The 24,227-nt window shown below is 37.8% G+C and overlaps 3 protein-coding genes across 12 annotated transcripts in view; 2 read left to right on the top strand and 1 right to left on the bottom strand.

Annotated features, from left to right (window-relative positions):
• The window catches only part of LOC103037335 (receptor-type tyrosine-protein phosphatase mu), a 255,198-nt gene extending 241,619 nt beyond the window's left edge, over window positions 1-13,579 (top strand). For all 5 annotated transcript variants that reach the window (XM_022678937.2, XM_049478835.1, XM_022678936.2 and 2 more), the window contains 6 exons: window positions 3,877-4,050; window positions 5,554-5,685; window positions 9,149-9,274; window positions 9,759-9,922; window positions 10,737-10,872; window positions 11,512-13,579. In XM_022678937.2, the coding sequence (XP_022534658.1) occupies window positions 3,877-4,050; window positions 5,554-5,685; window positions 9,149-9,274; window positions 9,759-9,922; window positions 10,737-10,872; window positions 11,512-11,565 (786 nt within the window). In that variant the 3' untranslated portion in view covers window positions 11,566-13,579. The remainder of the gene's footprint in view (window positions 1-3,876; window positions 4,051-5,553; window positions 5,686-9,148; window positions 9,275-9,758; window positions 9,923-10,736; window positions 10,873-11,511) is intronic.
• Window positions 1-24,227, bottom strand: part of LOC111194535 (uncharacterized) — a 62,944-nt gene that overhangs the window by 28,737 nt on the left and 9,980 nt on the right. For 3 of the 5 annotated variants that reach the window (XR_007438889.1, XR_007438888.1, XR_002651128.2), the window contains exons 2-3: window positions 16,718-16,818; window positions 10,010-10,112 (exon numbers count right to left, since the gene is read on the bottom strand). Coding sequence is in view for 1 of the 5 variants with exons in the window: in XM_022678938.2 (XP_022534659.2) it covers window positions 16,718-16,818 (101 nt within the window). In the remaining 4 variants the exon portion in view is untranslated. The remainder of the gene's footprint in view (window positions 1-10,009; window positions 10,113-16,717; window positions 16,819-24,227) is intronic. The other 2 variants (XR_007438887.1, XM_022678938.2) reach the window with 1 other exon arrangement.
• LOC111194536 (CD59 glycoprotein) lies at window positions 20,374-23,480 on the top strand. 2 transcript variants are annotated; one of them, XM_022678941.2, is made up of 4 exons: window positions 20,374-20,507; window positions 20,682-20,757; window positions 21,486-21,608; window positions 23,290-23,480. In XM_022678941.2, exons 2-4 carry the CDS (start codon window positions 20,706-20,708, stop codon window positions 23,388-23,390), a joined length of 276 nt encoding a protein of 91 aa, XP_022534662.1. In that variant the 5' UTR covers window positions 20,374-20,507; window positions 20,682-20,705; the 3' UTR covers window positions 23,391-23,480. The 2 variants fall into 2 exon arrangements, with proteins under 2 accessions (XP_022534662.1, XP_022534661.1); XM_022678940.2 differs by having other exon boundaries at window positions 20,419-20,502.

Genomic DNA, 24,227 nt, shown 5'->3' with positions numbered 1-24,227 from the left:
GTTGGTTTTCACATTAGCTTCAGTACTTACTTAAACTCAGAGCTATAACGTATTGGTGTTTTTGTGGCTGTGTAAAGTGTGTTTGGGTAATTTGGAGGCATAGAAGTCAGGTAAGCTTGGTGCAAAGAAATGGGAGGTCCATGTGAATAGGGCTGGGGCGACGCGTCGACATAATCGACGTCATCGATTACAAAAATACATCGATTTGCATAACGTGCGTCGGCGCGTCGTAAACATGGCGGCGCCTGTGGAGAGCATTAGAGGTTAGATCGGGCCCAAAAATTCCAACTGGCTGTTTTCGGGCTGTTTTAATGAGCGAAATATGATCAGAATTATGTTAATTAACACGGTAACATAGAAGCATAGAACTATTATTTAATTAAAATGATTTTTAAGAACAGCTAAACACAGTTCTGCAAGTCAAACGCGGAGGAGTTCACGTGCGAGAGAGAGAGAGAGAGAGAGAGAGAGAGAGAGAGAGAGAGAGAGAGAGAGAGCTATTCACAGGTGAAGGTTCTCTTTGATCTCCTCGTGCTCATATTCTAGTCCCATTCATAATTCTGCAGCTCCCTCAGTGTTTTCTGCCGTATTTTGCGGCTAGCGCGAGCGCTTACAACTGACACCGCGGACCGCGAGGTGCCGCCGCGTTTGTGCCGAATCCGACTCTCTGCTGAATCTGACTCCCGCTTCGCGGACAGAATCGGCACAACACCCCCGCTGTAGAACTGCGGTAGTGAAAACAGCGCTTATAAATAAATTAGTTTAGTTTCACTTTCAGTTTTCGTTATTTTTTTTTAAATAAAAATATAATTAAAAAACAGACGCCTACATCTCGGACTATTTTCTGGAGCCCGGGTCGGATTTACGGGCGGGCCTCGGGTCATGTCGGGTTCGGGCAGAGAATCTAAGCTCTAGAGAGCTTGGACTCCGGAGAGCAATCTCCAGCTACAAAAAAACGCCAGCGGGCATCTAAAGTTTGGGAGCATTTCACGCAAAAGGGCAACAATGTGGTCCTCTGCCATACGTGCAAAAGGAGCACTTGAAGCGCAAACATCCAGGAGCACTATGTCAACAGGGTCACACAGTAAGTTACCGTTTACATCAGGGTCTCCGCGGGTGTCCTTAAAAAGACTTAAGGCTGTCTACCAAAGGTTTTAAACCTGCCACAGGCAGAAATTATACATTTTTGGTTTATATTTGTGCATGGCATTTCGCAGTTTCCAGAAACAGTAGCATTATTCATAAGTTCAGGTGTTTAGCTAAGCTAGCTGCCTTAAGTTATTTTAGCTAGCGCCGTCGGCGCTGCGGTGTCACACCGTTTTCTGTCACCGTCGGAATTTTGTGACCAGTGCTCACGGTTATGAGCGTTCATTGGCAAAACGGAAGCTTTCTATACCTACACCCATTGGCGTAGGAACCGGGGGGGATGGGTGGGACATGTCCCACCCAATATTAGAAACAGGTGGATTTGTCCCCCCCAAAAATGAAATAGTTTCGCTCAGCTCAGTCGTACTGTTAATGAAGAGACCGACCGCTAAGCGCTGGGAAACCAATCACGGTGCCGGTTCAGGGAGAAAGTCCCGCCTTTCAGGAGAAACAGCCAATCAGCTCGCTGGTCTTGCGAGAAGAGTTAGCGTGCTGGTGGAGGAGAAGCCCCTCCCCCTCGCTATGAGATATAGAAGCGGTGTCCAGCATCAGCTGGTGTTGAAGTAAATCTGGATATACGGCGATTTTTCTAAGAGGTAACGGAGTTTACCATGTGGCCTGTGTTGAGATTATTTCTGATAGCTGGTTAAAAAGACTCTCCAAATCAAAACACACAGATTAAACCCACCGTGTGATAATAAACTGCAGCTGTGTTAGTCAGTTAGCTTAATTTTGGAATTAGCTAGACAGGGAGTCAAGGCTTAAAAAAAAACATATATGTTATGTTCAGCTTGCCCTGATCAGCTAATCACTATTTCATTTTCAAATTGTGTTTATTAATTTAGGATTGCAGGATTTACTGTAAGCTATAGTAAACGAAAAAAATAGTTAGCTAGAAGCCAGATGTAGTGGATAGTCAGAATTTAGTACAGTACTTTATGTTGGTAGTTTAAAGCAGTTTATTAACCCTGATCTCTGCCCTAAAATTGTGTGTTTTCTACCAGATCCAACTGATTAGCTAATAAACAGTCCTTTACTGAGTTTACCTGTTAACATCCTTTTCATTATGTATGTCAGCAGTGTATTAGACACATCATACCTCCACTTACTTTATTAAGTGACTTTAAAGCAGAGTAGGCAGTGGGGATATGCAATAGAATGTGTAGGAACAGGGTTGAGAAACACTGCTCTAACCTGACTTCTGTTTATTTGTAGTTCACAGTAAGACTAAATTCTGAGTAAATAGAGGGATTCCAGGTGAATCCAAATGTTTTTTTCTTTAGTCTAATGTTTATATTAACTTCTGTCAAAAATCTCTATGAAACGTAAAGTTACATTCTTTTTTCAAAAAAGGACACCATCATAAGAAGTGCTTTCAGTAGAAACAACTAAAAGCGCAGATGATAACTGATCAGTTTTTGTCATATATGTATATAATTCAGACATTTCACGCATATTTGTTTAAATGTAATGTGGAGTAACATGGTGGTTGTAAAGTCACCTTTACTTGGATGTAACTAATAATAAACAGAGTACAGAAAAAAGGGATTATTTGTGATTAAAAGTAATTCCTTAAATGTTGTTCTAGGAAACTATATGGGCTTTGGTGCATTAGCAAAAGTGTCCCCCCCAATATCAAACCCGCTCCTACGCCCTTGCCTACACCTTACCCTCAGCCCTAAACTGAACCGTTTTGGCCAGTCGGGGTAAACATTAGAAACGAACACGTTTCGAATCGGCCAGTGCACCGGTCTGCTGAGAACTACTTGCCAGTGGTCACAAAATCTAGCGGTCACAGAAAACAGTGCAACACACGGTTGTGGTGTATGGGAGCTTATCCATTTTTAGCGTTATAGATCTAAACAACGTGCTGTACATGTAAGTGATTATAAGTGTGGGGTTTGGTTTAGTAGGCTTGTGTTGTTGTTGTTGTTGTTGTTGTTGTTATTATATATAAATATAGTAATTTATCGTTTGCTTTAAAACGTAAAATAATTATTTAAATATGTTTCTCAATGAATAGATTAGTCGACTAATCGAAAAAAATAATCGTTAGAATAATCGTTTAAAAAATAATCGTTAGGGACAGCCCTACATGTGAATGAGGCAGCACGAGGTGAAGTGTTTCTATTTTCATAAAGATTTAAGATGTTGTGCTTGGACGCCCAAGGAGCACATATATTTTCAGTGCCTGAAAGCCCGTTGCAATCTGCTGTATTGATGAAGGTGCTAGGCACAAACAATATGCTTGCTGGAAATACACAGCAATTATAGTTGGTCAATGAATAATAGCCTTGATAAAATAGTTATAATACTGTAAATGGATATTATTACAGTTATAAAAGAGGCATTCTTTGTGGTGATCCTAAGCAGCTTACATATTTGTAAGCTTTTCTAGAGGTTTTCTGGGTATTAATTCCAGATGAGGATATCCAACCTTATCTGAAGCAACTGAAGAAAGTGGAACAGGTATATTAACTTTACAATACTGTAATTTGTTGCTTAGGGCTATACAAAATAGTATGACATATGTTTTGCCATTGTTTGCAGGCTCCATGCATACGTTCTGCAGATCAGTTCATCTTTCTTTAGCAGCCATCAGACATGCCAAAAAGTCATGGGAGATGATACAGCTTCCTATCCCTTGACATGTATTTTCACACCCCTTAACCTCTCTGAAAAATGTCCTTAACTTTAATTTTTTCATATGCATTTGTCTGTGTTACCTAGACTCTGAACATGGTGACCCCTACTCTCCGTGTGGAGGACTGCAGTATTGCCTTGCTGCCGCGAAACCACGAGAAGAACCGCTGCATGGATGTTCTCCCACCTGACCGCTGCCTGCCTTTTCTCATCACCATAGACGGAGAAAGCAGCAACTACATCAACGCTGCTCTTATGGATGTGAGTCAAACTTCTGTTACACCACTCACAATTTTTCATCTCTGTGTTCTAAAATAAAGACTAGCAACTACATTATTAATCTTCAAATGTACACAGTTTTTTTAAGTGCAGAACATATTCTGTCTGAGAAAGGACACTGTGTGAACTTTCAGCTTTTTCGTTTAGTGGTTGAATTAAAATTTTAATTGTGGCATGACTGTTGATGAAATTATACCCAGTAAGAACAGCTTTTTTGAGTTACAAAAACTTGACTCTAAATTACTCCACGTCACATTTTAGTACAACTGCACCTGAGGTAGCATTATGAGTGTACAACCGTGTACAATAGTACACTATTTTATTGTAAAGTTATTGTTTGTTTATCACTGCAATTTGGACTTTAAGTCCAAAGGTGAAACAGAGAGAGATAAATAATAGAAAGAGATAAAAATGATTGTGAGTCACTCTCTCTATACATGACAGTGAGGGGGCAAACAAGACTACAGTTAGCATTGCAGCAATCCTAAACCCCAACAGTTCCTACAATTCCTTACAATTTCTGTGATTTACAGCTTAGAAATTTCAGAAGGTACCCTTACTTATTTCACCATATTTACACTAACGCACCGAGCAGTGACCTCCATACGATAATGGTTTAAAACAAATTCACATACCGTTACAGAACTATGTAATATAATAAAATTTATAAAATGTTGCCCTTTAAACAGAGAGAAACTGAGAAGGGATGCAACGGTTGTCTGTATTTTATCGAACTGTTCTATTCGGCTTGTTCGGTTCGATACACCCGGAAGGCCCACGGTATTACGGTGCACGCCCTAACAGAGCGAACGAACGCTCTGCCGCTGTAATTTACAAGGTGCTGAATGCACAGCCCTGCACATGGCCAGGGGGAGGGGCTGCTGAGCACGTGCTGGGGTGGGAGGGTGCAGTTAGTGAGAGTCTTTGTTGTTTTTTTTAGTTTATAAAAATTATAGTCTCCTGATGACCATTCTAATAGTAGTTTTTTTATTTTTTGATGCACGGCAAAAGAAATGGTGTGGTGTTCGCGTATTTTAGAGAAGCTAACTCAGTTTTACTACATGGTTAAAGGTTATGTTACAACAAAGAAAAATAATTTCTTTTGTGGTTCTTAAGCTCCAGTGTGGCTCAACCACCGAAGAGAAGAGAAATACTTCCCTGCGGCTTCGGCCCCATGAGCTTTCACTTCATGCCTCTTAAACATTCCATTCCTTCTGCTGTTAAGAATTATTGATTTTTCTTGATATTTGTAATGAAAAGGTCTGCTTTAAGATTGTTTTATTGAAGAATGGAATATAGACTATGAATATACACTATTGCCACTGTAGTGGAATGGGCGTACTGGGAGTAGTACACTCAGTTCAAACTCATTAAACAAGCTACTCATCTTGGAAATTCATTGTCCATCCCAGTTTTTTTATGTGTCTGCCGTTTTATACTTTGTGTCTTTATGTTTTCAATTTCTCTCTCTTTTCTATTTCTCAGAGTTATAAACAGCCTTCTGCATTCATCGTCACTCAGCATCCCTTGCCAAACACAGTGAAAGATTTCTGGAGACTGGTGCTGGATTATCACTGCACGTCTATTGTTATGCTCAATGATGTGGACCCTGCCCAGGTGAGTCCAGCAGAACTAGAAGAGTAAAAGCATATTGGCAATATGTTTTAATGTTTATCGTTTGCTGGGGTTTGTTGTTAAAGTGAAATATTGTCAATATGGTATCAGTGTACCTATTAGGTTTTTAGTATCATCCACAACTACACACTATCCCATAAAAATAGCACTGTCCCTGTTACCACACTGCAAAAAATTAAAGGCAGGCCATCCTAAAATTTTAAAGTAATTTTAAAGTTGTTCAGTTAAGCCTCCAAAACTGAAATTGCCTAACTATTGTTCAAAATGTCTAATCAGACTCATTGCTTTCAATTAGTTTACTCTCGTTTATTCTTATTCATAGGTAACACACTGGATGAGCAGAAGTTAGACCGTTGGGCCACTCTAAAGCTGTGAAATTACATGTAAAATCACAGTTCTGAGACAATTTTACTTTGTTCTTTTTTTTGGATGCAGAAACATACATGGCTTCACGGCTCTAGCTCTAACTGTCTAGCTTTAAACTGTTTAGCTTTTAACTGTTTAACTGCCTGTGTATGACAAAGATCACATGTTCCAATCTTTATGGCGCTTTATGGTCAGGGAGTTAAAAATAGTAAGGCATTCCTTTCATGTGATAGGGGAATTCTGACACAAACAGTTTTTACAGTGTACTGGAATTAATAACCTAGGGGGGAAAAAATCAGCATAACAAACTGTCTCAAACTTCTAAGACTTTTTTCAGCAGAGAGTAGCAGCACTCAGGACGTATGGCTTCGTTGAGTTTATTAATTTAAACTATCATCAAACACAGTGACAGCATGACACACTTTCATACTGAATTTTATTAACACCACTCAGCCTTACTTTTCATATTCCCGTGACCCATATGCGCACTGGAAAACATGTCCACCTTAATACAGGCATCAACACCAACATTACAGGATGCTAATGTTAGCTAAGGAGGGGGAGTATATGTAAAAGTTGGAAAGTTCTAGCTTTAATATTTACTTCAACCTGTTATGTGAGAAGGACTATTAGGAGTATCTCTTCTCCTGAGAGGCATTACACATAGAACACACAGTTCTTCTCTATAAGGGTTATTTACATGGAAAGAGGTATTTTAAAGGGATTCGTAACGATTCAGAGTAGACATCAAAAGCTGCCCTGTGGAGTAATCAGGCACTGTGGTTAAAAATGAATGACTAGCAGAGATAGATGAACCTTTCAAACATGGACTCAAATGTGTTTGCACACCAGGGACTTTGTGTGAGTGAGAGTGAGAGAGAGAAAAAGAGATTGAGCATAGGTGTGGGAAAAAGGAGAGAGAGAGAGAGAGAGAGAGAGAGAGAGACAGAAAGTGGAGATATACCTTTTGCGTGTGTCTATGCGTGACTCTGCATGAGTGTGCTATTCAGTGTATGCATACCTACATGCTTTGGAGTGTGTGTGTATGAGAGAGAGACTCTATGAGGGCAGCAGCCTGAGGCTCTGTCATAACACCCCAGGATCAAAGCTGAGAGGGGTGCAGAGAATCACCCCAGCTCCGCCAAAACCCATCTCCCTCTTCCCCTCTCCTCCACACTGAGAAGGCTTTCATTCAATATTCTGACTGTAGCCTCTGAGACCATGAGGACCAGGTACCAGGGGCAAACACACACACACACACAGTCAGAGTTTCACTCTCTCTTGCGCTTGCTTAGTATTAGTAAGCACACCTTACATCCTGTACCATATCAGACTTATGTACCGGCCAACTGCCACTATACTGTTGAGAACAACCCTATTAGAATATGAATAAGATTACATCCTATATGATTTGCTGTATTTTTCCCAAAATATTATGGCTAGCTGCCATCAAACTAACACATTTTACAAATGTAAATGGGTCTTGTGGTATCTGGCAGTTGTGAGGTGAATTTGTTTTTTGATCGGTTTGTTACAGCAAATCCCACGGACATACAGGGCAAAACTATTTGGCCCTCCTCCCCCAAGACTCGCAAGGTTCTCTTTTTTTTTATTTATTAGGTGCTTTCAATTGCAAACTGGGGTTAGCACAGGTTCTCTGACAGATGAGCAGGTACACTGGCCCATACATGACCAGTCCCTGTCACTGTTTTGTGGTTTGTCACTTCTTGGACCAAAGTCAGTAGCTGCTCACATTGCTGACCCCAGGTTCTCCACAAGCCTTGCCATTTTGAGGCATCCAGTTGTTTGGCCATAACAGCACATACCGATGTTAGTGATGAACCAATCAGTGTCAGTAATTGGACCAGTCCCGTCTTGGCTAAACGCTGCACATTGGGGCCTAGATGGGACCTATATGAGATTACAATGGACTGTAATACTAGGTCCCAGTAACCCACCTAGCCAGCTTTCCACATGATCTGCAAATGAGCTGGGTTTAAGCTGAGGCTTAACCTAAATCTAAACCTAACTATAAATGTTACTCTGGCCTTAAGGAGAGGTTGGGTTGTGAGGTAATAACTGAAGCATCCAACTCAGCCTAGGAGACTATTCAAATAAAGTAAGACCCTATGGATGATGAGCATCCCTGCTTACTGACCAGAAGTATCTCCCTTCATAGTGAGGTTCCCAAATTTGTCATTAAATTAAGGTGGCTGGTGTCCTCTAGTGGACCCAGCCATAAAATCAGTTAATCCAAATATTTTTGGAATTTTTGTTCCAGTACATATATCTTAAAAATACAGTTTGAGATTATTGGTGTAGGTATAGAAATGACAGTAGGCCTGTGTACTTGATTATACAAAAGTCAGTCAGTGGGACTCTCACCAACGTGTCTGTGTGTTTTCTGCATCAAAGCATGCTTACCTCAGTGCATACACTTGCAGGTGGGTATTGAAACAGTGCCTTATCAGCTGCAGCACTCCAGTGAGGGGGAAAGTGTCTCTTGCTCTCAGCAAAACGAAAAGCCCTCTCCCTCCCTGCCCTACACATCAAACACTAAAGAGCCAATCTGGCCCTGCTGAGAGACACTCACACGGGCTCTATATCCTCTTCTCATCACTTATTCCTTTACAAAAAGCAACACAATCACGCGCCTATTGTCGGCGAGCAAAATATGTAGCCTGCATTGAGCATTTCTAATGGAAATGATCAAATAGGAGATGATTTGAATATATGAATAAATAATGTAAAGGCACAGATCTGCGTCTTTGTAAGACCGAATGACTTATTCGTACTGTCGCTGTGACATTCAAAGCTCTGTTGGATTAATTTTTAATAAAAAAGAAATCTCTGCTGGAGTAGTTTTTAGTGTGTGCATATTTGCTGGGACTGTTTTACTGTTTGCATTTGTGTATGTCTTTCCTTTGTGTTAGCTTTTGTAATCTTTACAATCTTTCAACTACGGAAGAGACAAGAAATGAAGGGAAATAAGAGCATGTATGACTTGAATAATGTATTATAAATACTTTCCCAGTAAAAATACAGCACTCACTGTGATTGTGTGTCTGTGTGTGTGTAGTTGTGTCCTCAGTACTGGCCAGAGAATGGGGTACATCGGCATGGCCCTCTGCAGGTGGAGTTTGTGTCAGCTGATCTTGAGGAGGATATAATCAGCCGGATATTCCGCATTTACAATGCTGCCAGGGTGAGTTTCACTCACACAAGCACACCCTGGCCCTCCCCAAACAATAACACCACATGCTGTTGAGTTATTTTACACACTTACTATTTTACTGACAGAATCAATCACAACACAGTTTACTTGTTGTTTTGCTCAAAACAACCAATCACAGCAAAGCCTGATGATTTATTTTATTTACCAAACACTTGATGAAAAAGACTATCTAAAAATGTTTCAGCATAGATTCAAACCATCAGCTAGATGGTTAAAAAAAACAACCTTGAACTAAGTTCTTGCAGGACAATGACCACAAAATGCATCACATCAGAGGTAAAGCAGGCTTACGAAAAGTGTTTAGAATGTCATTTCCAACCTGATCCAATATATGCATCTCTGAGCATGGTGCAACTTTGAAAACTAGGACACCAAGCCATATATTTAAATATGAAATAATAATAATCATAAAAATAATAATGACCACTGACTTTGCACTGACTGTGTTTTCCAGCCTCAGGATGGCTATCGTATGGTGCAACAGTTCCAGTTCCTGGGCTGGCCTATGTACAGAGACACACCTGTGTCTAAACGCTCCTTCCTCAAACTCATCCACCAGGTGGACAAATGGCAAGAGGAGTATGATGGTGGAGAGGGACGCACCGTGGTGCACTGCTTGTGAGTTATGCATCAATTCAAACTTTTACATGCACGCACAAGCAGCTGTTTCTATATACAAATAAACTGCTACTTCTCTGTACATACCTTGCACACACCATCCTTCTTTCTTTCTCTTGCTTTACACACCAGCCCCATCCAGCAGAGACTCCTCTGAGCATATCAAATCAGCCTTTCTGTTCACAGGTCTCTAACAGCATGAAAACAGATCAATAATCATTAGAGCATTAATTAGCAAATTCATTCGTCAGAGAAGACTGAAAGCTGGGATTTGTGTTGGAGAGCAATGTGTTTGCCTTTAGCTTTTCCCCTCAGAGAAACATCTCCCTCTAGTGGCAGAACACACTCAAGTCAGAGAGCTCATGCTTTATACAATTCACAGTACCTATAAAAGGTTTCACCCCTTCAATGTTTTCCAATTTATTCCTTTTAAATAAATGGAAAACTTGTCAATATAATTTGGCTTTTTTGAAAAAATATTCTACAGAATTAAATAAAAATATATCATGTAAAATTGATCAAATAAATGATGACATAAATTATACCCTCTGTTACAGTGCAAAAGAATTATGACCAAGGCAAATATTGTTTTTTTAGCAAGACAGTGACCCAAAGCACAAAATTAAAGCTAGATTGTATTTTTTTTTTAAGGTAAATGTTGCAGAATGGAAGAGTCCATGGATGAATACATTTTAGTTACATTACATCAAAGTGTTACATATAAATTGTTTGGATTTGAATGTGTGCGTGCCTGTATATGGGTTAAATTTGTTTATTATCTGACTGCTGACCTATGTGTGTACTGGTGTGTCAGGAATGGCGGGGGACGCAGCGGAACATTTTGTGCTATCAGCATTGTGAGTGAGATGTTGCGACACCAGCGTTCAGTTGACGTGTTCCACGCTGTCAAAACACTGAGGAACAACAAACCCAACATGGTGGACTTACTGGTAAAGCACTCAAATACTTTATCTAATTTCCTTACAAGTTTGTGGCAATAATCATTCAGCAACATGCACTTCTACAAACACACCAGAAAGGAAGAAATAGATAAAGAAAATCAGCCTTCAGTCCCCATATAAAAATGTTCAACGTTTTAAATTCACAGTTTATGTTATCACAACTAATACACATTTGTGTTTACCCACTTGTTTAGGATATTTTCCCTATTCTTCAAAGGTCAGGACCCTGCATGACTACCACAAAGTAAATATGATTTGGATGTGTTAGTAGTGCACGTTGCACTGGTACAAGTGGATCAAACAGCAGTGCTGGTAGAGTTTTTAAACACCTCAGTTTCACTGCTGGACTAAGAATAGACCAAGAAAATATCCAGACAACAGTTTGCTGTGGGCAGCTTTCTGTGGGAACTGTTGAAGGATAACCAACAGAAACATTGCAGGCAGGTTCTGTGGGGTCCTGACCATTAAAGAACAGGGTGAAAGGTTAAAAAATTATTCAATAATCAGAGAAACAGATACAGGATTAGAATCTGTAATTAATGAACTACATAGTGAATTAAACATTTATAAACAGCAAAAACATCAGACTAACGATGTTTGTGTTTTTTTTTTGTTGTTTTTTTTTAGGACCAGTACAAGTTCTGCTATGAAGTGGCTTTGGAGTATCTTAACTCTGGCTAGCTGTGCTAGCCCTCAAAAGACTCTGACAACACTTTGAGATATTTTGCCACAGTGGACGCTCGGTGTGTGGACAGCTCTTTCCAGTTCAGTGTGCGTGTGTGTATGTGTGTGTGTATGCCTGCGGATGTGTGTGTACAGTATGCTTGTATATTTCAAAACAGACAGATGTTCATTTATCCAATTGGGCTTTCTTCAACAACCTGCAAGAGCACAATATATCGTCCGAGAGTTCTGCCATCCTCTGCACTCTAACTGAAATGTGTATTCTAAGTAAAGCAGCTGATGTCCACCTCACCCCTTATGAGTTTAAGGCCTTTTCTGCGGTCTTCAGCCACAAGATTTTATCATGTTTCAGCTTTGCGCAAGACTTTGTGTGCGTCCTTGTAGTGTATTTCATTTCTTACTGACCTGCGCTGAATTGTGAGTGGACACTACTAGGCAAAAATCAAGATTAAATGTTATTTTGATGTGCAAATCAATCTTAATATGGTCATTTACAAAGAGTTTGTGGAAGCCCTGAAGAGTAAGGTAGAGAAAAGGGGAAAAAAATATCATGTCAGTTTTCTACCAAACATGATTTTAACATATTTCTGTCTTTTTTTTCTTTTAACTAATGACAAACTGAGAAACTGAGAAAATGTGTTTTTTGTATTTACTGTCATCGATCAGATGTTGAGTCATTCAGACTCAAGGTTCATATAATGTCACTAAAGTATCAGTCACTGCTTCTGATATTGCTTCCTGGGTCTCAAAGTTCATAGAACACATTCTGCCCTTTTCTTAACACCAGACATTGCGGGTGCTTTTCTGAGTGAGCACAATGACATTAGCATTTGCTACATAATAATAATAATAATAATAATAATAATAATAATAATAATAATAATAATAATAATAATAATAATAATAATAATAATATTTTATGTATATAGCGCCTTTCCTGAAAACTCAAAGCACTTAACAACACAGCCATAGACAAAAAGCATAGTGAATAAAAACAAGCATGCAAGCACTTACACGTAACAGTGTTTATACATAAAAAAGAGACCAGTATAACCATAGTCTACATAGATATATACAAATTCATTTCATTTTGAATTTCAATTCATTTCACTTCTTAAGCTGTGTTTACACTGGCAGGCTTCAGATTGCTTGCTTTACCCCAAGTTTGTTTGTTGTACCAGCTTGGCCAGTTAGCAAGCTGGCTAATCTAGCAAGCTGCTTACAAAGCAGTCCTTTACTTGCATGCTTCATATTTATTTGAATTGCCCCTGTTTGTGTCAAATAGACCATATAAAACAGGAAAAAGAAGAAATGGTGGCCATAAGCCTATCTATCTTTCATGTTTAGAACCACACTGTTAGGAATAGTAACAAAATGTGGTAGGAGAATTTTTTTTGTTCAGTTGGTTTAGAACGTTGCTTAATCACTTTACTGCCTCAGTCACCTGCTAGTGTGAACACAGGGTTAAGAGACAGATATACTTGCTGTTTGTCTGTGCACTCTCAGACATTCTAACTGCATATGTGCTAAGTGTGATACTGGAGGAAAGAGAGACAAATAGAGGTTTCTATTTACCAAAGTGGCAAGGTTACATAATGCAGGATACAAATGCATGAAGATATATGAAATAGCCATCATCTTTACCCAAAGTACATATTGACAAGTGGTTGTTTGACTAATTATGCAAAACATGAAACATTCCACACTGCCTAAGCCATCTTTATGGATGTAACTGATATTGTCTCAGACAGTATGCCTTAACAATGGGCCTCATTCACCAATATACACCAATAAAAATGGTTGGATTCACAATGTTGAACTTTAAACTGCAGAATAGTATGGAGCTCTGTTCTTACAAAGATGTAGTACAATCTCCTCGTAAACTCTAAGCTCTAGAAAACGGCATAAATGGACTTTGATTTTTTTTATGGAACAGTATGTAAATAATGTCCACTGTGAATTAACATAGTAATGTCTTTAATGTCACCTAATGAGACAGACTGGTTATATTTTAGATTCTGTCAGCTGCTGAAAAAAAATACATTTGTAGGTTTAGAATGATTTAAAAATTGGCTTACGATCCTTATTTCAGTAGTAAAGGAAAATCTACTCTAATGCGCAGTCTGCCCTTTGTGGTTAACATTTTATTGTCATCACGGCAGATATGTTCTCATTTAATGAATTATTCTTTCAGCCATCCTTGAAAATACTCAGTTATCTTTGTTGTAAAGCTACATGTCTGAACCTGACACAGACTCTTCTCTCAGCTTGCTTTTCATGGCTTCCATAAAGAGTTGACATTGCAACCACCATTGCATACTTTGCGCCACGATCAATTGATCCAAAGTGTTTTTTTTGTTTGTTTGTTTGTTTTTTTTTGCTTTTTGGACTTTATGATATTGTTTGTTTATACTGTAAATAAGACCAGTCTAGTGTACTATTTATTCACGCTGTGTATTTCTGTTGTGAAACACAGTGACAATCGTGTGCTGGGTTCATTGGATGAATTGCCCAGAATGTATTGTCAGCTTTGGTTCATCTTGTTTGAAGAAATATTGTAAATGTTCAAATATATACTGTATCATAGCAAAAAAGATGCCTTGATATTTCTTAAAATTCACTTAAAATCTGCAAATCAAACACAGGGTGAGAATCTTCTGTATCTCAGTCTCTCTCTTTTACTCACTTGTTTCAATTATCTGCATCAATCTGAATTATTGACAAGCAGAACAAGTTGGGAGGGTTATTGCTATGACTGGAGCAGAATTTGTGGAGTGATAAAAGTAGACTTATAATTGTAACAAACATTTGACAATTATTGTCCAATTTTTAATCTGGTGAATACATAATGACAGTTTCTGAATAAATGTGAAAAATCAATTAACTTTAGCCATGTTGTGCCAATTTACCAGGCTAGACCAAAAAGAATGCTGGAGATACAAATAAAGTTAGTTGCTAAATTATTACACCATATAACTCAAACCAACCTACAGCCTTGTAATTGTGTTTGCTGTGAAGTTCATGAGAAAATGAACTTATCAAAAAAGAAAATTCAGTGAAAATGTGTGAATATGGAGCAATTTCCACAACCCATAAAAGTTAACTATGTGCTTTTAACAAGCTTACCAACTACTGCCAGAACTGAAAAAAGTACATGAATGTGAAAGTTTTGTACTGTCAATTTGTTTCTCCAAAAATTGAGTTTTTTCACCCCCAGCACTACAAATTGTAAACCACATAGGCTAAATTACCCAAAACTGGACAGAAACAAATAGAACTTTGCAAATGTATAATCTGATTATTTGTTTTTCTAAATAATCACTGCTGAATAAAATGATGAATGCACAAAATATTCAGCAACTGAAATTATTTAGCTACAAATTTTGGTGATCAAATAATAGTAAAGAATTATATATACACACACAACAAACAATGATTATTATTTTTTTTAAGCTGAATTGTGCTCTGTTGGTATTGCTGCTGGACGTTAAGTTTAAATTTTAAATAAAAAAATATTTAAATTAAAATTTTGTATTTGCTTTTTCTTTAACAGGCAACGTTCCTTTTTGTTTGGTTTCCGTTTCTGCCATAAGGTTTTATTTCAGTGCATCCAAAATAAACAATTTTACAACTACATTCATTGAAAATATTATTGCATGAAGAAATCGGATGGAATCAGATGTGATTTTGTTTGAACTACGTCTTTAAAACAGCATTGTGAGAATCTATTTTTTTTTCTCCCTGTACTGCCTCTGCAGTCAGGAAGTGTAATTCACACTATGAGCCACCTCTTAAGAAGGATCCACCTCTTTAACATGCATTTCTGGACAAGCTGAGAGGTAAGCAGCATATAAATTGTTGCGGTCATTAGAGATGGGACCGATCCGATACAATATCGGTATCGGGGCAGATATTGACGTAATCCGACGAATCGGATATCGGGCGGGCGCTGCCGATCCACTTACCGATCCATATTCCAGTCCAAAGCTTGAGCTGAACAATAAACCCGCCATAACGTTAACACAAAACGCATCCCTGATCAGGATTCCAGTTTAACAGTTTACCCTGAACCCCCAGCAGCTTCAGTCTGCGGCTGACTGAGTAACTTTAGCTGTTTATCTACAAAAAAAGTCCATTATCTGGAGAGTTTTCACTTTGGAAACGCTGTACAGCAGAACGGTACACATAAAGTCAGCGTCTGAGAGGTAAACAGATTAACACCAGCAGTCTGTTAGCCTAGCTAGCACTGAACTGACAGCAGCTGCATTCCGGTGTTGTGAAGGTATTATAACTACAGACTGGAGTAAACTATATTCAGCCAGCACAAACACAACCATCTGTTATTAAAAAACAGTCATTAATTTAGTTCGGAAATACAGTTAGCATTGCCACTTAGCCGTTAGCCATGTAATAAATAACTATCTTAAGTGAACTACAGCCATAATCCACATCTAATATCAAACCACAGATCCTACCAACCCTAACCAGCACTAAGAAATCAATCTGTTATTAAAAAACAGTGATTAATTTAGCTCGGAAAAACAGTTAGCATCACCAGTTAGCCGTTAGCTATTGCAGCTAATCCTCTATGCTACCTGTCAAAATAAAAGTCTCCTGCACAACCGTTGCAAAAAATGCCCTGAATTTAATGTTTAACGTATTTAATATTTTACTTTTTTGTATATTTAATAAAAATTCAAACATTTTATTTGAAAGGAAACTATTGTGTAATTGCATATGAAGTGTGTCAAATAAATGACTTTTGAATGCATTTACATTAAATGCACCTGTGGATACTCTTAAAAGGGCTGTGTGGTCTGTTTCAGCCTCATTATTTAACCTTAATCATAGTACTATTAATAAACTAAAAGTATCGGTATTTGTATCGGTATCGGCAATCTTATATCAGTTTTATATCGGTATCGGATCGGAGCTGAAAAAAGTGTATCGTCCCATCACTAGCGGTCATGTTACCACATATACGACAGGTGCTGGTGTTCTCAAACCATCCTGAGTTAACATTTCATGAACAAAATGCATACTGCCAACCCATGACTTTTGGCATGTCAGTATATAAAATGGCATTCTGGTCACCACTGTGCCACCAGCCTGAGCCAGCAAACAAAAGCTCTAAATAAATAATGCTTACCTGGGAAATGTATCTTCCTCCCCATAAAGCACACACTGATGTCTGGAGAAAAATTACTGGATTCGTGCAGTTTCTGGATACACAGCATTTAAGAGTGGAACCTGTGACACAGAGAAAGGGAAACATTTAGATTAAGTGGACCAAATCTGCACTGATGACCCGTAATCTAATGTTTATTTTTTGGTTTTGAATACAACATAATTACAGAAAAATCCCCAGTTCCCAAAAGAATTTCAGTGTTAAGATCTTAACTTGTGGAGAGATTGTTCAGTGAAATGCTAGCTTGTTAATTTAAGAGTAATTTTGGTGCAAAGATGCTTTCGGAAAACTCAGCCCCAGTCAGTTTCACTTCATTAAGGTGCAGTGAACAGTTTCTGACACTTTTCGTATGTAATGTTAGCCTTACCCCCAAATGACTCACGATTTCACGGTCACAAATTTCCGGAATCAGAAATAAATCAGGTAAGCTTTGTTAGAGTTGCAGCAAACTGACCTAAAACACTGAACAGGTGAGTCGTGTCCAAATTCTGCTGCGTCAATCTCGTAAATGTCCACCAGGAGCAAAATGGGAAATGCAAACCGTGTCCATGCAAGATTCAAAATGTCTTTAAATGTAAGAATCAGATGCAAAAGTCTTTGAAAATATTTAAAAAGTCATCAAATGAATGATTACCTTTAGTAGTTTAAATACTAACAGGAAAAAATCGTATACAGAATAAGACTTGAAGAATAATACTGAGAGTTTGAGGTGCACTGTCTATTTGTCAGTCTATATGAGTCAAGTCTAAAAATGATGTAACCATATAAATGTGGTTGATTTAATCAGAATGTCAAGATGAAGACAACACAACTGAGATGACTTGAGCACATTGCTACTCTAGGAAGGGTTATGTAACAAATGAATAAGATTAGGCAGATTAATGATAGTATAACAGTAAATTTTTACTACTATTTATACAGTTTGGCTTGTGTGAATATGTTCATTATCAGAAGGTGCTGATCGTATTAACATTTCTACTAGTTACAGTAAAGCTGGTTGTTCTGCATAGTGAGCATTTTTAGGTGCATGTTCGGGAATGGGGAGGGACCTATTCCCTCAAGGGAAATGACTTGTTGATCACCATGACTAAACTTTTACACTGTCTGCTCCTTATGTCTTATTCTGTATATTTAGTCAAAGGGAGTAGTTATTTTTCCACTATTGGATGAGATCAGAATGGGTGTAAAACAATGTATGTTGTTCTACAAATTGTACCAGTACAGTACGACAGGTATGATGTTTCTTATAAACTGCCATCTCAGAGTAGTTTGCTTTGATAACAGCAGTTTGAACTGGGGATGTCCTTGATCTGATCATCTAATTGAAAATCAGGTTCAATCACGTAATAGATGTGGATGAATGGGACCAAAAAAAGGCGTTTAAATATCACAAATATTAAAATTTTGTACAACACTTCATGTCATCTGTTACTGAAGTGACTAAAATTATCATAAATAAGAAACTACCAGGATTTATGTATCTTGCTGGTGTAAGGGAGTAGAGCACCATTTTTTTAATAAAATATTGATATTTGACACCACACATCAATAATGTATTGCAAATCAAAACAATGCAATAACGTAAATGTCAATTTTGTAATGTAACCTTCCATATTCATAGATATATATTCAGCTTTGTTACTGTATTGTGTGTGTAATCTTTGTATGTATCTGCCAGGTTGAATGCGAAAGTCAATACATAGTCTAGTGCTGGACGATATTCATATAGTAAAATCGTAATTAACTTCTTAATTTTAGTCGATACAACGAAGTTAGAAAAAATACAACGAAGTTAGAAAAAAGTCCAAGATCTTTTTGGGGTTTTATGACCACTAAACTAGCTAACTACAGAGGGACTGTAGAAAGCATCCTGAGCACCTGCATTACCGTCTGGTTTGGGAACTGCAACACCTCAGACCGCAAGACCGTACAGCGGATAGTGAGGACAGCTGAGAAGATCAGAGTCTCTCTTCCCTCAATCACCGAGATCTACACCACACGCTGCATCCGCAAAGCCACCAGCATTGTGGATGACCCCACTCATCCCTTACACAGACTCTTCGCTCTGATGCCATCCGGCAGAAGATACAGGAGCATCCGAGCCTCCACTACTAGACTCTGCAACAGCTTCATCCACCAGGCAGTCAGACTCCTCAACACACAGAGACAGAGCTGAACCCCACCCAACACACTCAAACTAACTAAACTAACCCCCCCCCCCCCCCCCCCCAACATTTACACACAAAAACTGAACTGCACCACCACACACACACACACTCAGCACACATAGACTGAAATGTCTTTATTCCAATCAGCAATATTTGCTGCCACTCTCAAAAACTATAAACTCTCTACCTCAGTAACTGCTGTGATTATATATGTTCAATATGTTACAGTATGTTACACATCTCTGCACCTTATCCTCTCTATACACTTTACTATACACTTATACTATTATACCGTATCGGTACTGCACTGTCATGTCTTTTAAATTGTCTCATCTTTTGTATTTATTGTATTTACTGTTATTTAGTGTTATAGTTATGTTGCACTGTCGTCACTCGTGCACTTTATGTTGTTTATTGTTTGTCGTTCCATGTTGTACCATGGTTCAGGAGGAACGTACCTGTGTACCTCTACTCAGATGTAATGACAATAAAAGCCTCTTGACTCTTGACTTAAACTAATTTCTATATTACTGTTATATAACAATATCATTTACATCTATAGACAATATCTCAACTGCTCAAATATTGTTTGCCAAGTTCAGTTTTTATTTATTCTTCAATCACTAATCTTAAATCATATCTTCTAAGAAATTAGGTTATGTGTTTCCCTAGACAGTGTTTTTGTTCACTGTTTGAACCTGATGCTTGGTGTTAGTTTTCACTGATACGTGCCAGTGAACATCGTTACTGTTCTTTTCAGGAGTCTGATACAGAATACACTACTTTATTGTTCCACGAAAATGAAGAAGTACCAGTTCACTTTAGAACAGGAGGGGCTGATGGCACTGGAAATTCCACTCCTTATAATAAAGCTCTGTTTGGTTTGCATAGCTGGGAATTCATGCAGTTTCCAACACTGTAGAAATTTTAACCCCCCAACCCCCCCCCCTCCCCCCCCCCAGCTTAACAATGTCAGCTGAACGTTACAAAAAGTGTGCATCTTAGTATTACTCATCAGTAATTAGCGGACATGACATTCAGTAAAATAAATAATTATGATGATTAATATTAATTTCCTTTTACAGTACATTTTGTTATTGTTATTAATAATGATACTGTGTCAGTTAACAGAAAATATTTTTGCCCTACATAAGTGGGAATTTCCAGAGGAATGTGCAGGAGTAAGAAAAGCAAACATTCCCTCAAGGGAGCATGACAAACTGAATGTTGACGACCATGATTTTTTGTTTCTTGAGGCTGGGATGTAAACAAGGTTTACTGTCTATAACTGTAAAGTTGCACTAATTTGGTATGGTGGGGTGTTTCTAATAATCTGGTATCTTAAAATGTAGTTTGTTTTGCTGAGAGCAGTCCTAAACATGCATTCTAGCCGAAGGGATGATCATCATTGTTCTCTTTTCTAGTGATTGTGAAATCATGGGTTTTCCAGGTGCCTGTGAAGTCATGTGATCAAGAAGGCGGGCTCTGACCTTCATATAAAAATGAAAGATGAAGCATTGGGACGTCTTGTTCACAATCAAAGCTCAGACAGAAACACCCTCTTTCTCTGAAGTCAAAGTAAGGTAAGTTATTTTAGTGTGTGCGTAATAGATAATAATAAATAGTAATAGATATATTCTGACATCTTATATAATTCATTTGATGTATATTTTAACTGAAATAGCTTAAATATACACTCTTAACAGGAGCAAATTAACTTGCATATTATTAAAGTTTTTTAATGGCTTCTGTCACAGAAAAAAGTCTTTTTCTGCTGTGGAATGATGAAGATCCTGTTGGTGACTCTGCTTCTTGTTGGGCTGATCATGAGTGGTAAGTATATAAATTTAAGCCCTTCCAACAAAAAAAAAAACATACCATCCCTTTCACTCCCATAAGTAGGAATCAATCAATTTTTATTACTATTGCAAGTTATTGAGTGCTTTCAAAAATTTAAAAAGGTCTAAGTAGATCACATTTTATGCAAAAATACAGCAAATGCTATTCATACAATTTTGGCATATTGTAGATAAGAGGTTTAGCAACACTGTGTAGATGGTATACTCTACGAGGGCTGCAACGATTAGTCAGCAAAATTGACAACATCGAATAACGTGTGATGGAGTGACAGAGAGAGCAAGCTTGCACTGGAAAGAGGGGCAAGCGAAAAAAACACACGCACAGTGACATATAGAGCATTCTGATTAAGAGACCACATCCGTTTCTGAATCAGTTTCTCTGATTTATAGGTATATGTTTGAGTAAAATGAACATTGTTGTTCTATTCTATAAACTATGCACAACATTTCTCCCAAATTCCAAATAAAATATTTACATCTCAATTAAAGACGTTAGTATCCTAGAATCTTCTGAAAATAACATACCTGTGTTTCTTATAACAGTCTATTACTTTATAAACACATTAGTATGCAGTTAATGAGAGTATTCACAGTTGCAGAATAATGAATGTATTTGGGTTTATGGTGTCTAAATAAGACATTTAATAGTCAATAATAAAAATAAAGTTCCTTCATGAACGCTCGTTGTTCATTCTGTTGCAGGTTCTGCCTTGAAATGTAACTACTGTATTACATCTGGAGCTGGAAGCACTTGCAGTGTCACCAAAGAAACCTGTGGCTATAAGAAAGATGCCTGCATCTCTGCCTTTTTCACCACTGCCCCCTGTAAGTACTGTGAATTGTAACAATTTTAGCTTTTTTTTTTTTTACAGTGCTAGGCTAGGCTATGCTACATGAATAAATGTAAACAATAACCTTCAATACACACTTAACAAAAACAAGCTCAAAATACTTTATCTGGAGTAATAGTGCAAAATTCAACATTCTGAACACTAATATAACCTTGGGGAAGAAATGAGACAGTGACATCATATACAGAATTGTGTGTGCAAGATGTCAACAGACACAGCAGGCAGGGTTAAAGCAGGTTAGTCATGATGCCAAGAGCCAGCACCAGCAGGGATCACAGAGATGCTAACAGACACAGTAGCAGGTTGAGAGATTTGGAAAGAAGTAGGCATGATAAAAGGTGATTTTAACACCGCTAACAAACTAACTACTTCTAACCATTTCCTTCTTCCCCTTCTCTACTCCTCTATCCCATTATTTCCCTTTGACCTCCTTTAGGCCCTATCTAAATATGTTTTTACCTTGAAACTTCTATTACTTGTACTTCACTATTGTAAGTCACTTTGGACAAAAGCGTCTGCCAAATGTAACGTACTGTTAGAGCTGGGCGATATGGCCCAAAAAAAAACTTTTTTCTTTCCGATTTTCGATTTAAATCTATTTTTTTTCCCACCTAAAAATCTAAATAAAGGATTAAGGATGATTTTTAAAAAAAAAGTGCAACCAGAAACAAGCAAAGGTACAAGTTTAGGTACTGACACAATGCACCCTCAAACTTAAAAAATAAATAAATAAACCCACCCTCAAAAAACAAATAGAAAGAAATAAAATGGTGTCCTTTTTGATAAAACTTAAAAAATAGAAAACAAGTACAATTTAATATGCTATTAAGTAAAGAGTTTTTCCCATTGGGCTTGAACTGCAAAACAAAGCTTTTAAATAAGTGCCAGTGTTCTATAAAATTAGATGATAACTTCTCCCACTCCGCTACATGCTTCTGTTTAAGGTGAATAGATAAATTTGTTGTTCTGCTTCGTTTAGAAGCAACCGGTTTAAACACACCTTACAGCGAGGAGGGAGGGGCGGGGTGCGCGCGGGAGAGAGGTGCGGGGTGCGCGCGGGAGAGAGGTGCGGGGTGCGTGCGGGAGAGAGATTTTCATAAGAACACATCGTCCTTAACTGTAAATTCAAATTAATCGATAAAATCAATTAATCGCCCAGCTCTATGTACTGTAATGTGAAAGCTGGCCTAGGTAAGGTTGGAATCATGGTGCTTATAAACACTGCACCCACGACCAGGTTTAGCGTGAGTTAACTGTTGAACAGAATGGAGGAGGCTAAATATGAAGTATTTGTTTTAGTCTGAGATTTTGAGGCTCTAGTGCTACTCCTTCAAAAGGTCTCATTCCATCGTTGTTGTTTTTTTTTTTTTTAATTCATTTTAAAATGTTTAGTTGTGGTCTCTAGTGTGAATGAATGCCATGTGAGCTGTTTTTATGAAAAAGTGCTTAGGTGTTTCTATTTAGCCATGCTTTATTTCACTTAATTAGAGGTCTCTGAAGAGCACGGACTAACAACCCACCATCAACTTTGTCCATTAAAAAAAAAAAAAAAGAATAGAAATAATTGATTCATTGAGTAATCTATGTAAACTATGATTTTTCTGGTTTACTAGGACTAATTATTGATTGTTTTCTTTTCTTTTTGCCCCCTTCAGATTCCCGCTTCAGAAGGTGCATTGCTATGTCTGACTGCGAAATCATGAAGATGCTCTCAAACCTCAACTTCCGATGCTGTCAGACAGACCTTTGCAATTAGGTCACAGAGACCCACTCACACTTGGTAGAGCTTGAAATTGGCAAATTAATCAAAGGCATAGATTCATAATAAAGATGAATATTATTCAAACGGCTATGGTTTTATTTTGAGTATTAAAGCAGTAGTATGAACTGAAAGCATCTAATTATACTATTTTATAAGTTGTTTTTTGTAAATAATATTTTTGTATATAACAAACCTGTTTAGTAAAATTTAAATAATAATTGTTGTTGTTAAGGACACTGGTGATTTCCTCTGAATGATGTATTATCCCAGTAGAGTAGGATACTGATTTCCTGTCTGTTAAATGAATTGCATCTTTTTACGCAACCTTACCTCACAAGATCATGTCCTAACAGTACAAATTAAACTGCCATCCTCTAAAATAAAAGGAGAAGATGACCTTTTAACCTTATTTATTGCTTCTGCATTTAACTAAAAGACAAAATCATTAAACTTTGTTTACTGGGGGTTGAATGCTTTATATGCAAACTTTTGCAGACATTTACTTATCCACATATATTCTGGAATCAAGCATGTTCCATGCGTTTTTAACAGCATCCGCTTTTTTATACCATTATATCTTGTCAAAACGTTATGTATGATTTGGGGTAGGGATTTGCTTAAGCTGCACAAGTCCTTTGTTTATGTGGCTACAATACCATCAAATTCTGGGTTATTTTAAAACTGAATTAATCATCACATACAAAGTTTAATTTGTTTACAGACTAAGGAAATACTGCACATACGTTTAAGTCAATCATACAGTAAATTTTAAACCATCAGTCATAATGATTAAACAAAGTTTTGCACAGGTAATCAGAGGACTTCACTTAC

This window comes from Astyanax mexicanus, chromosome 4, assembly GCF_023375975.1.
Source record: "Astyanax mexicanus isolate ESR-SI-001 chromosome 4, AstMex3_surface, whole genome shotgun sequence".
NCBI lineage: Eukaryota > Metazoa > Chordata > Actinopteri > Characiformes > Acestrorhamphidae > Astyanax > Astyanax mexicanus.
The sequence above is the reverse complement of the archived record's forward strand: the minus strand, read 5'-3'. Positions and strand labels throughout refer to the sequence as shown.

Bases quoted from the DNA above. Each gene is read 5' to 3' on its own strand.
- LOC111194536 (XM_022678940.2), top strand. From the start codon at position 20,434: ATGAAGCATTGGGACGTCTTGTTCACAATCAAAGCTCAGACAGAAACA. The intron at 20,503-20,681 runs GTAAGGTAAGTT...CTTCTGTCACAG, and splicing joins CCTCTTTCTCTGAAGTCAAA to AAAAAAGTCTTTTTCTGCTG. The intron at 20,758-21,485 runs GTAAGTATATAA...ATTCTGTTGCAG, and splicing joins TGTTGGGCTGATCATGAGTG to GTTCTGCCTTGAAATGTAAC.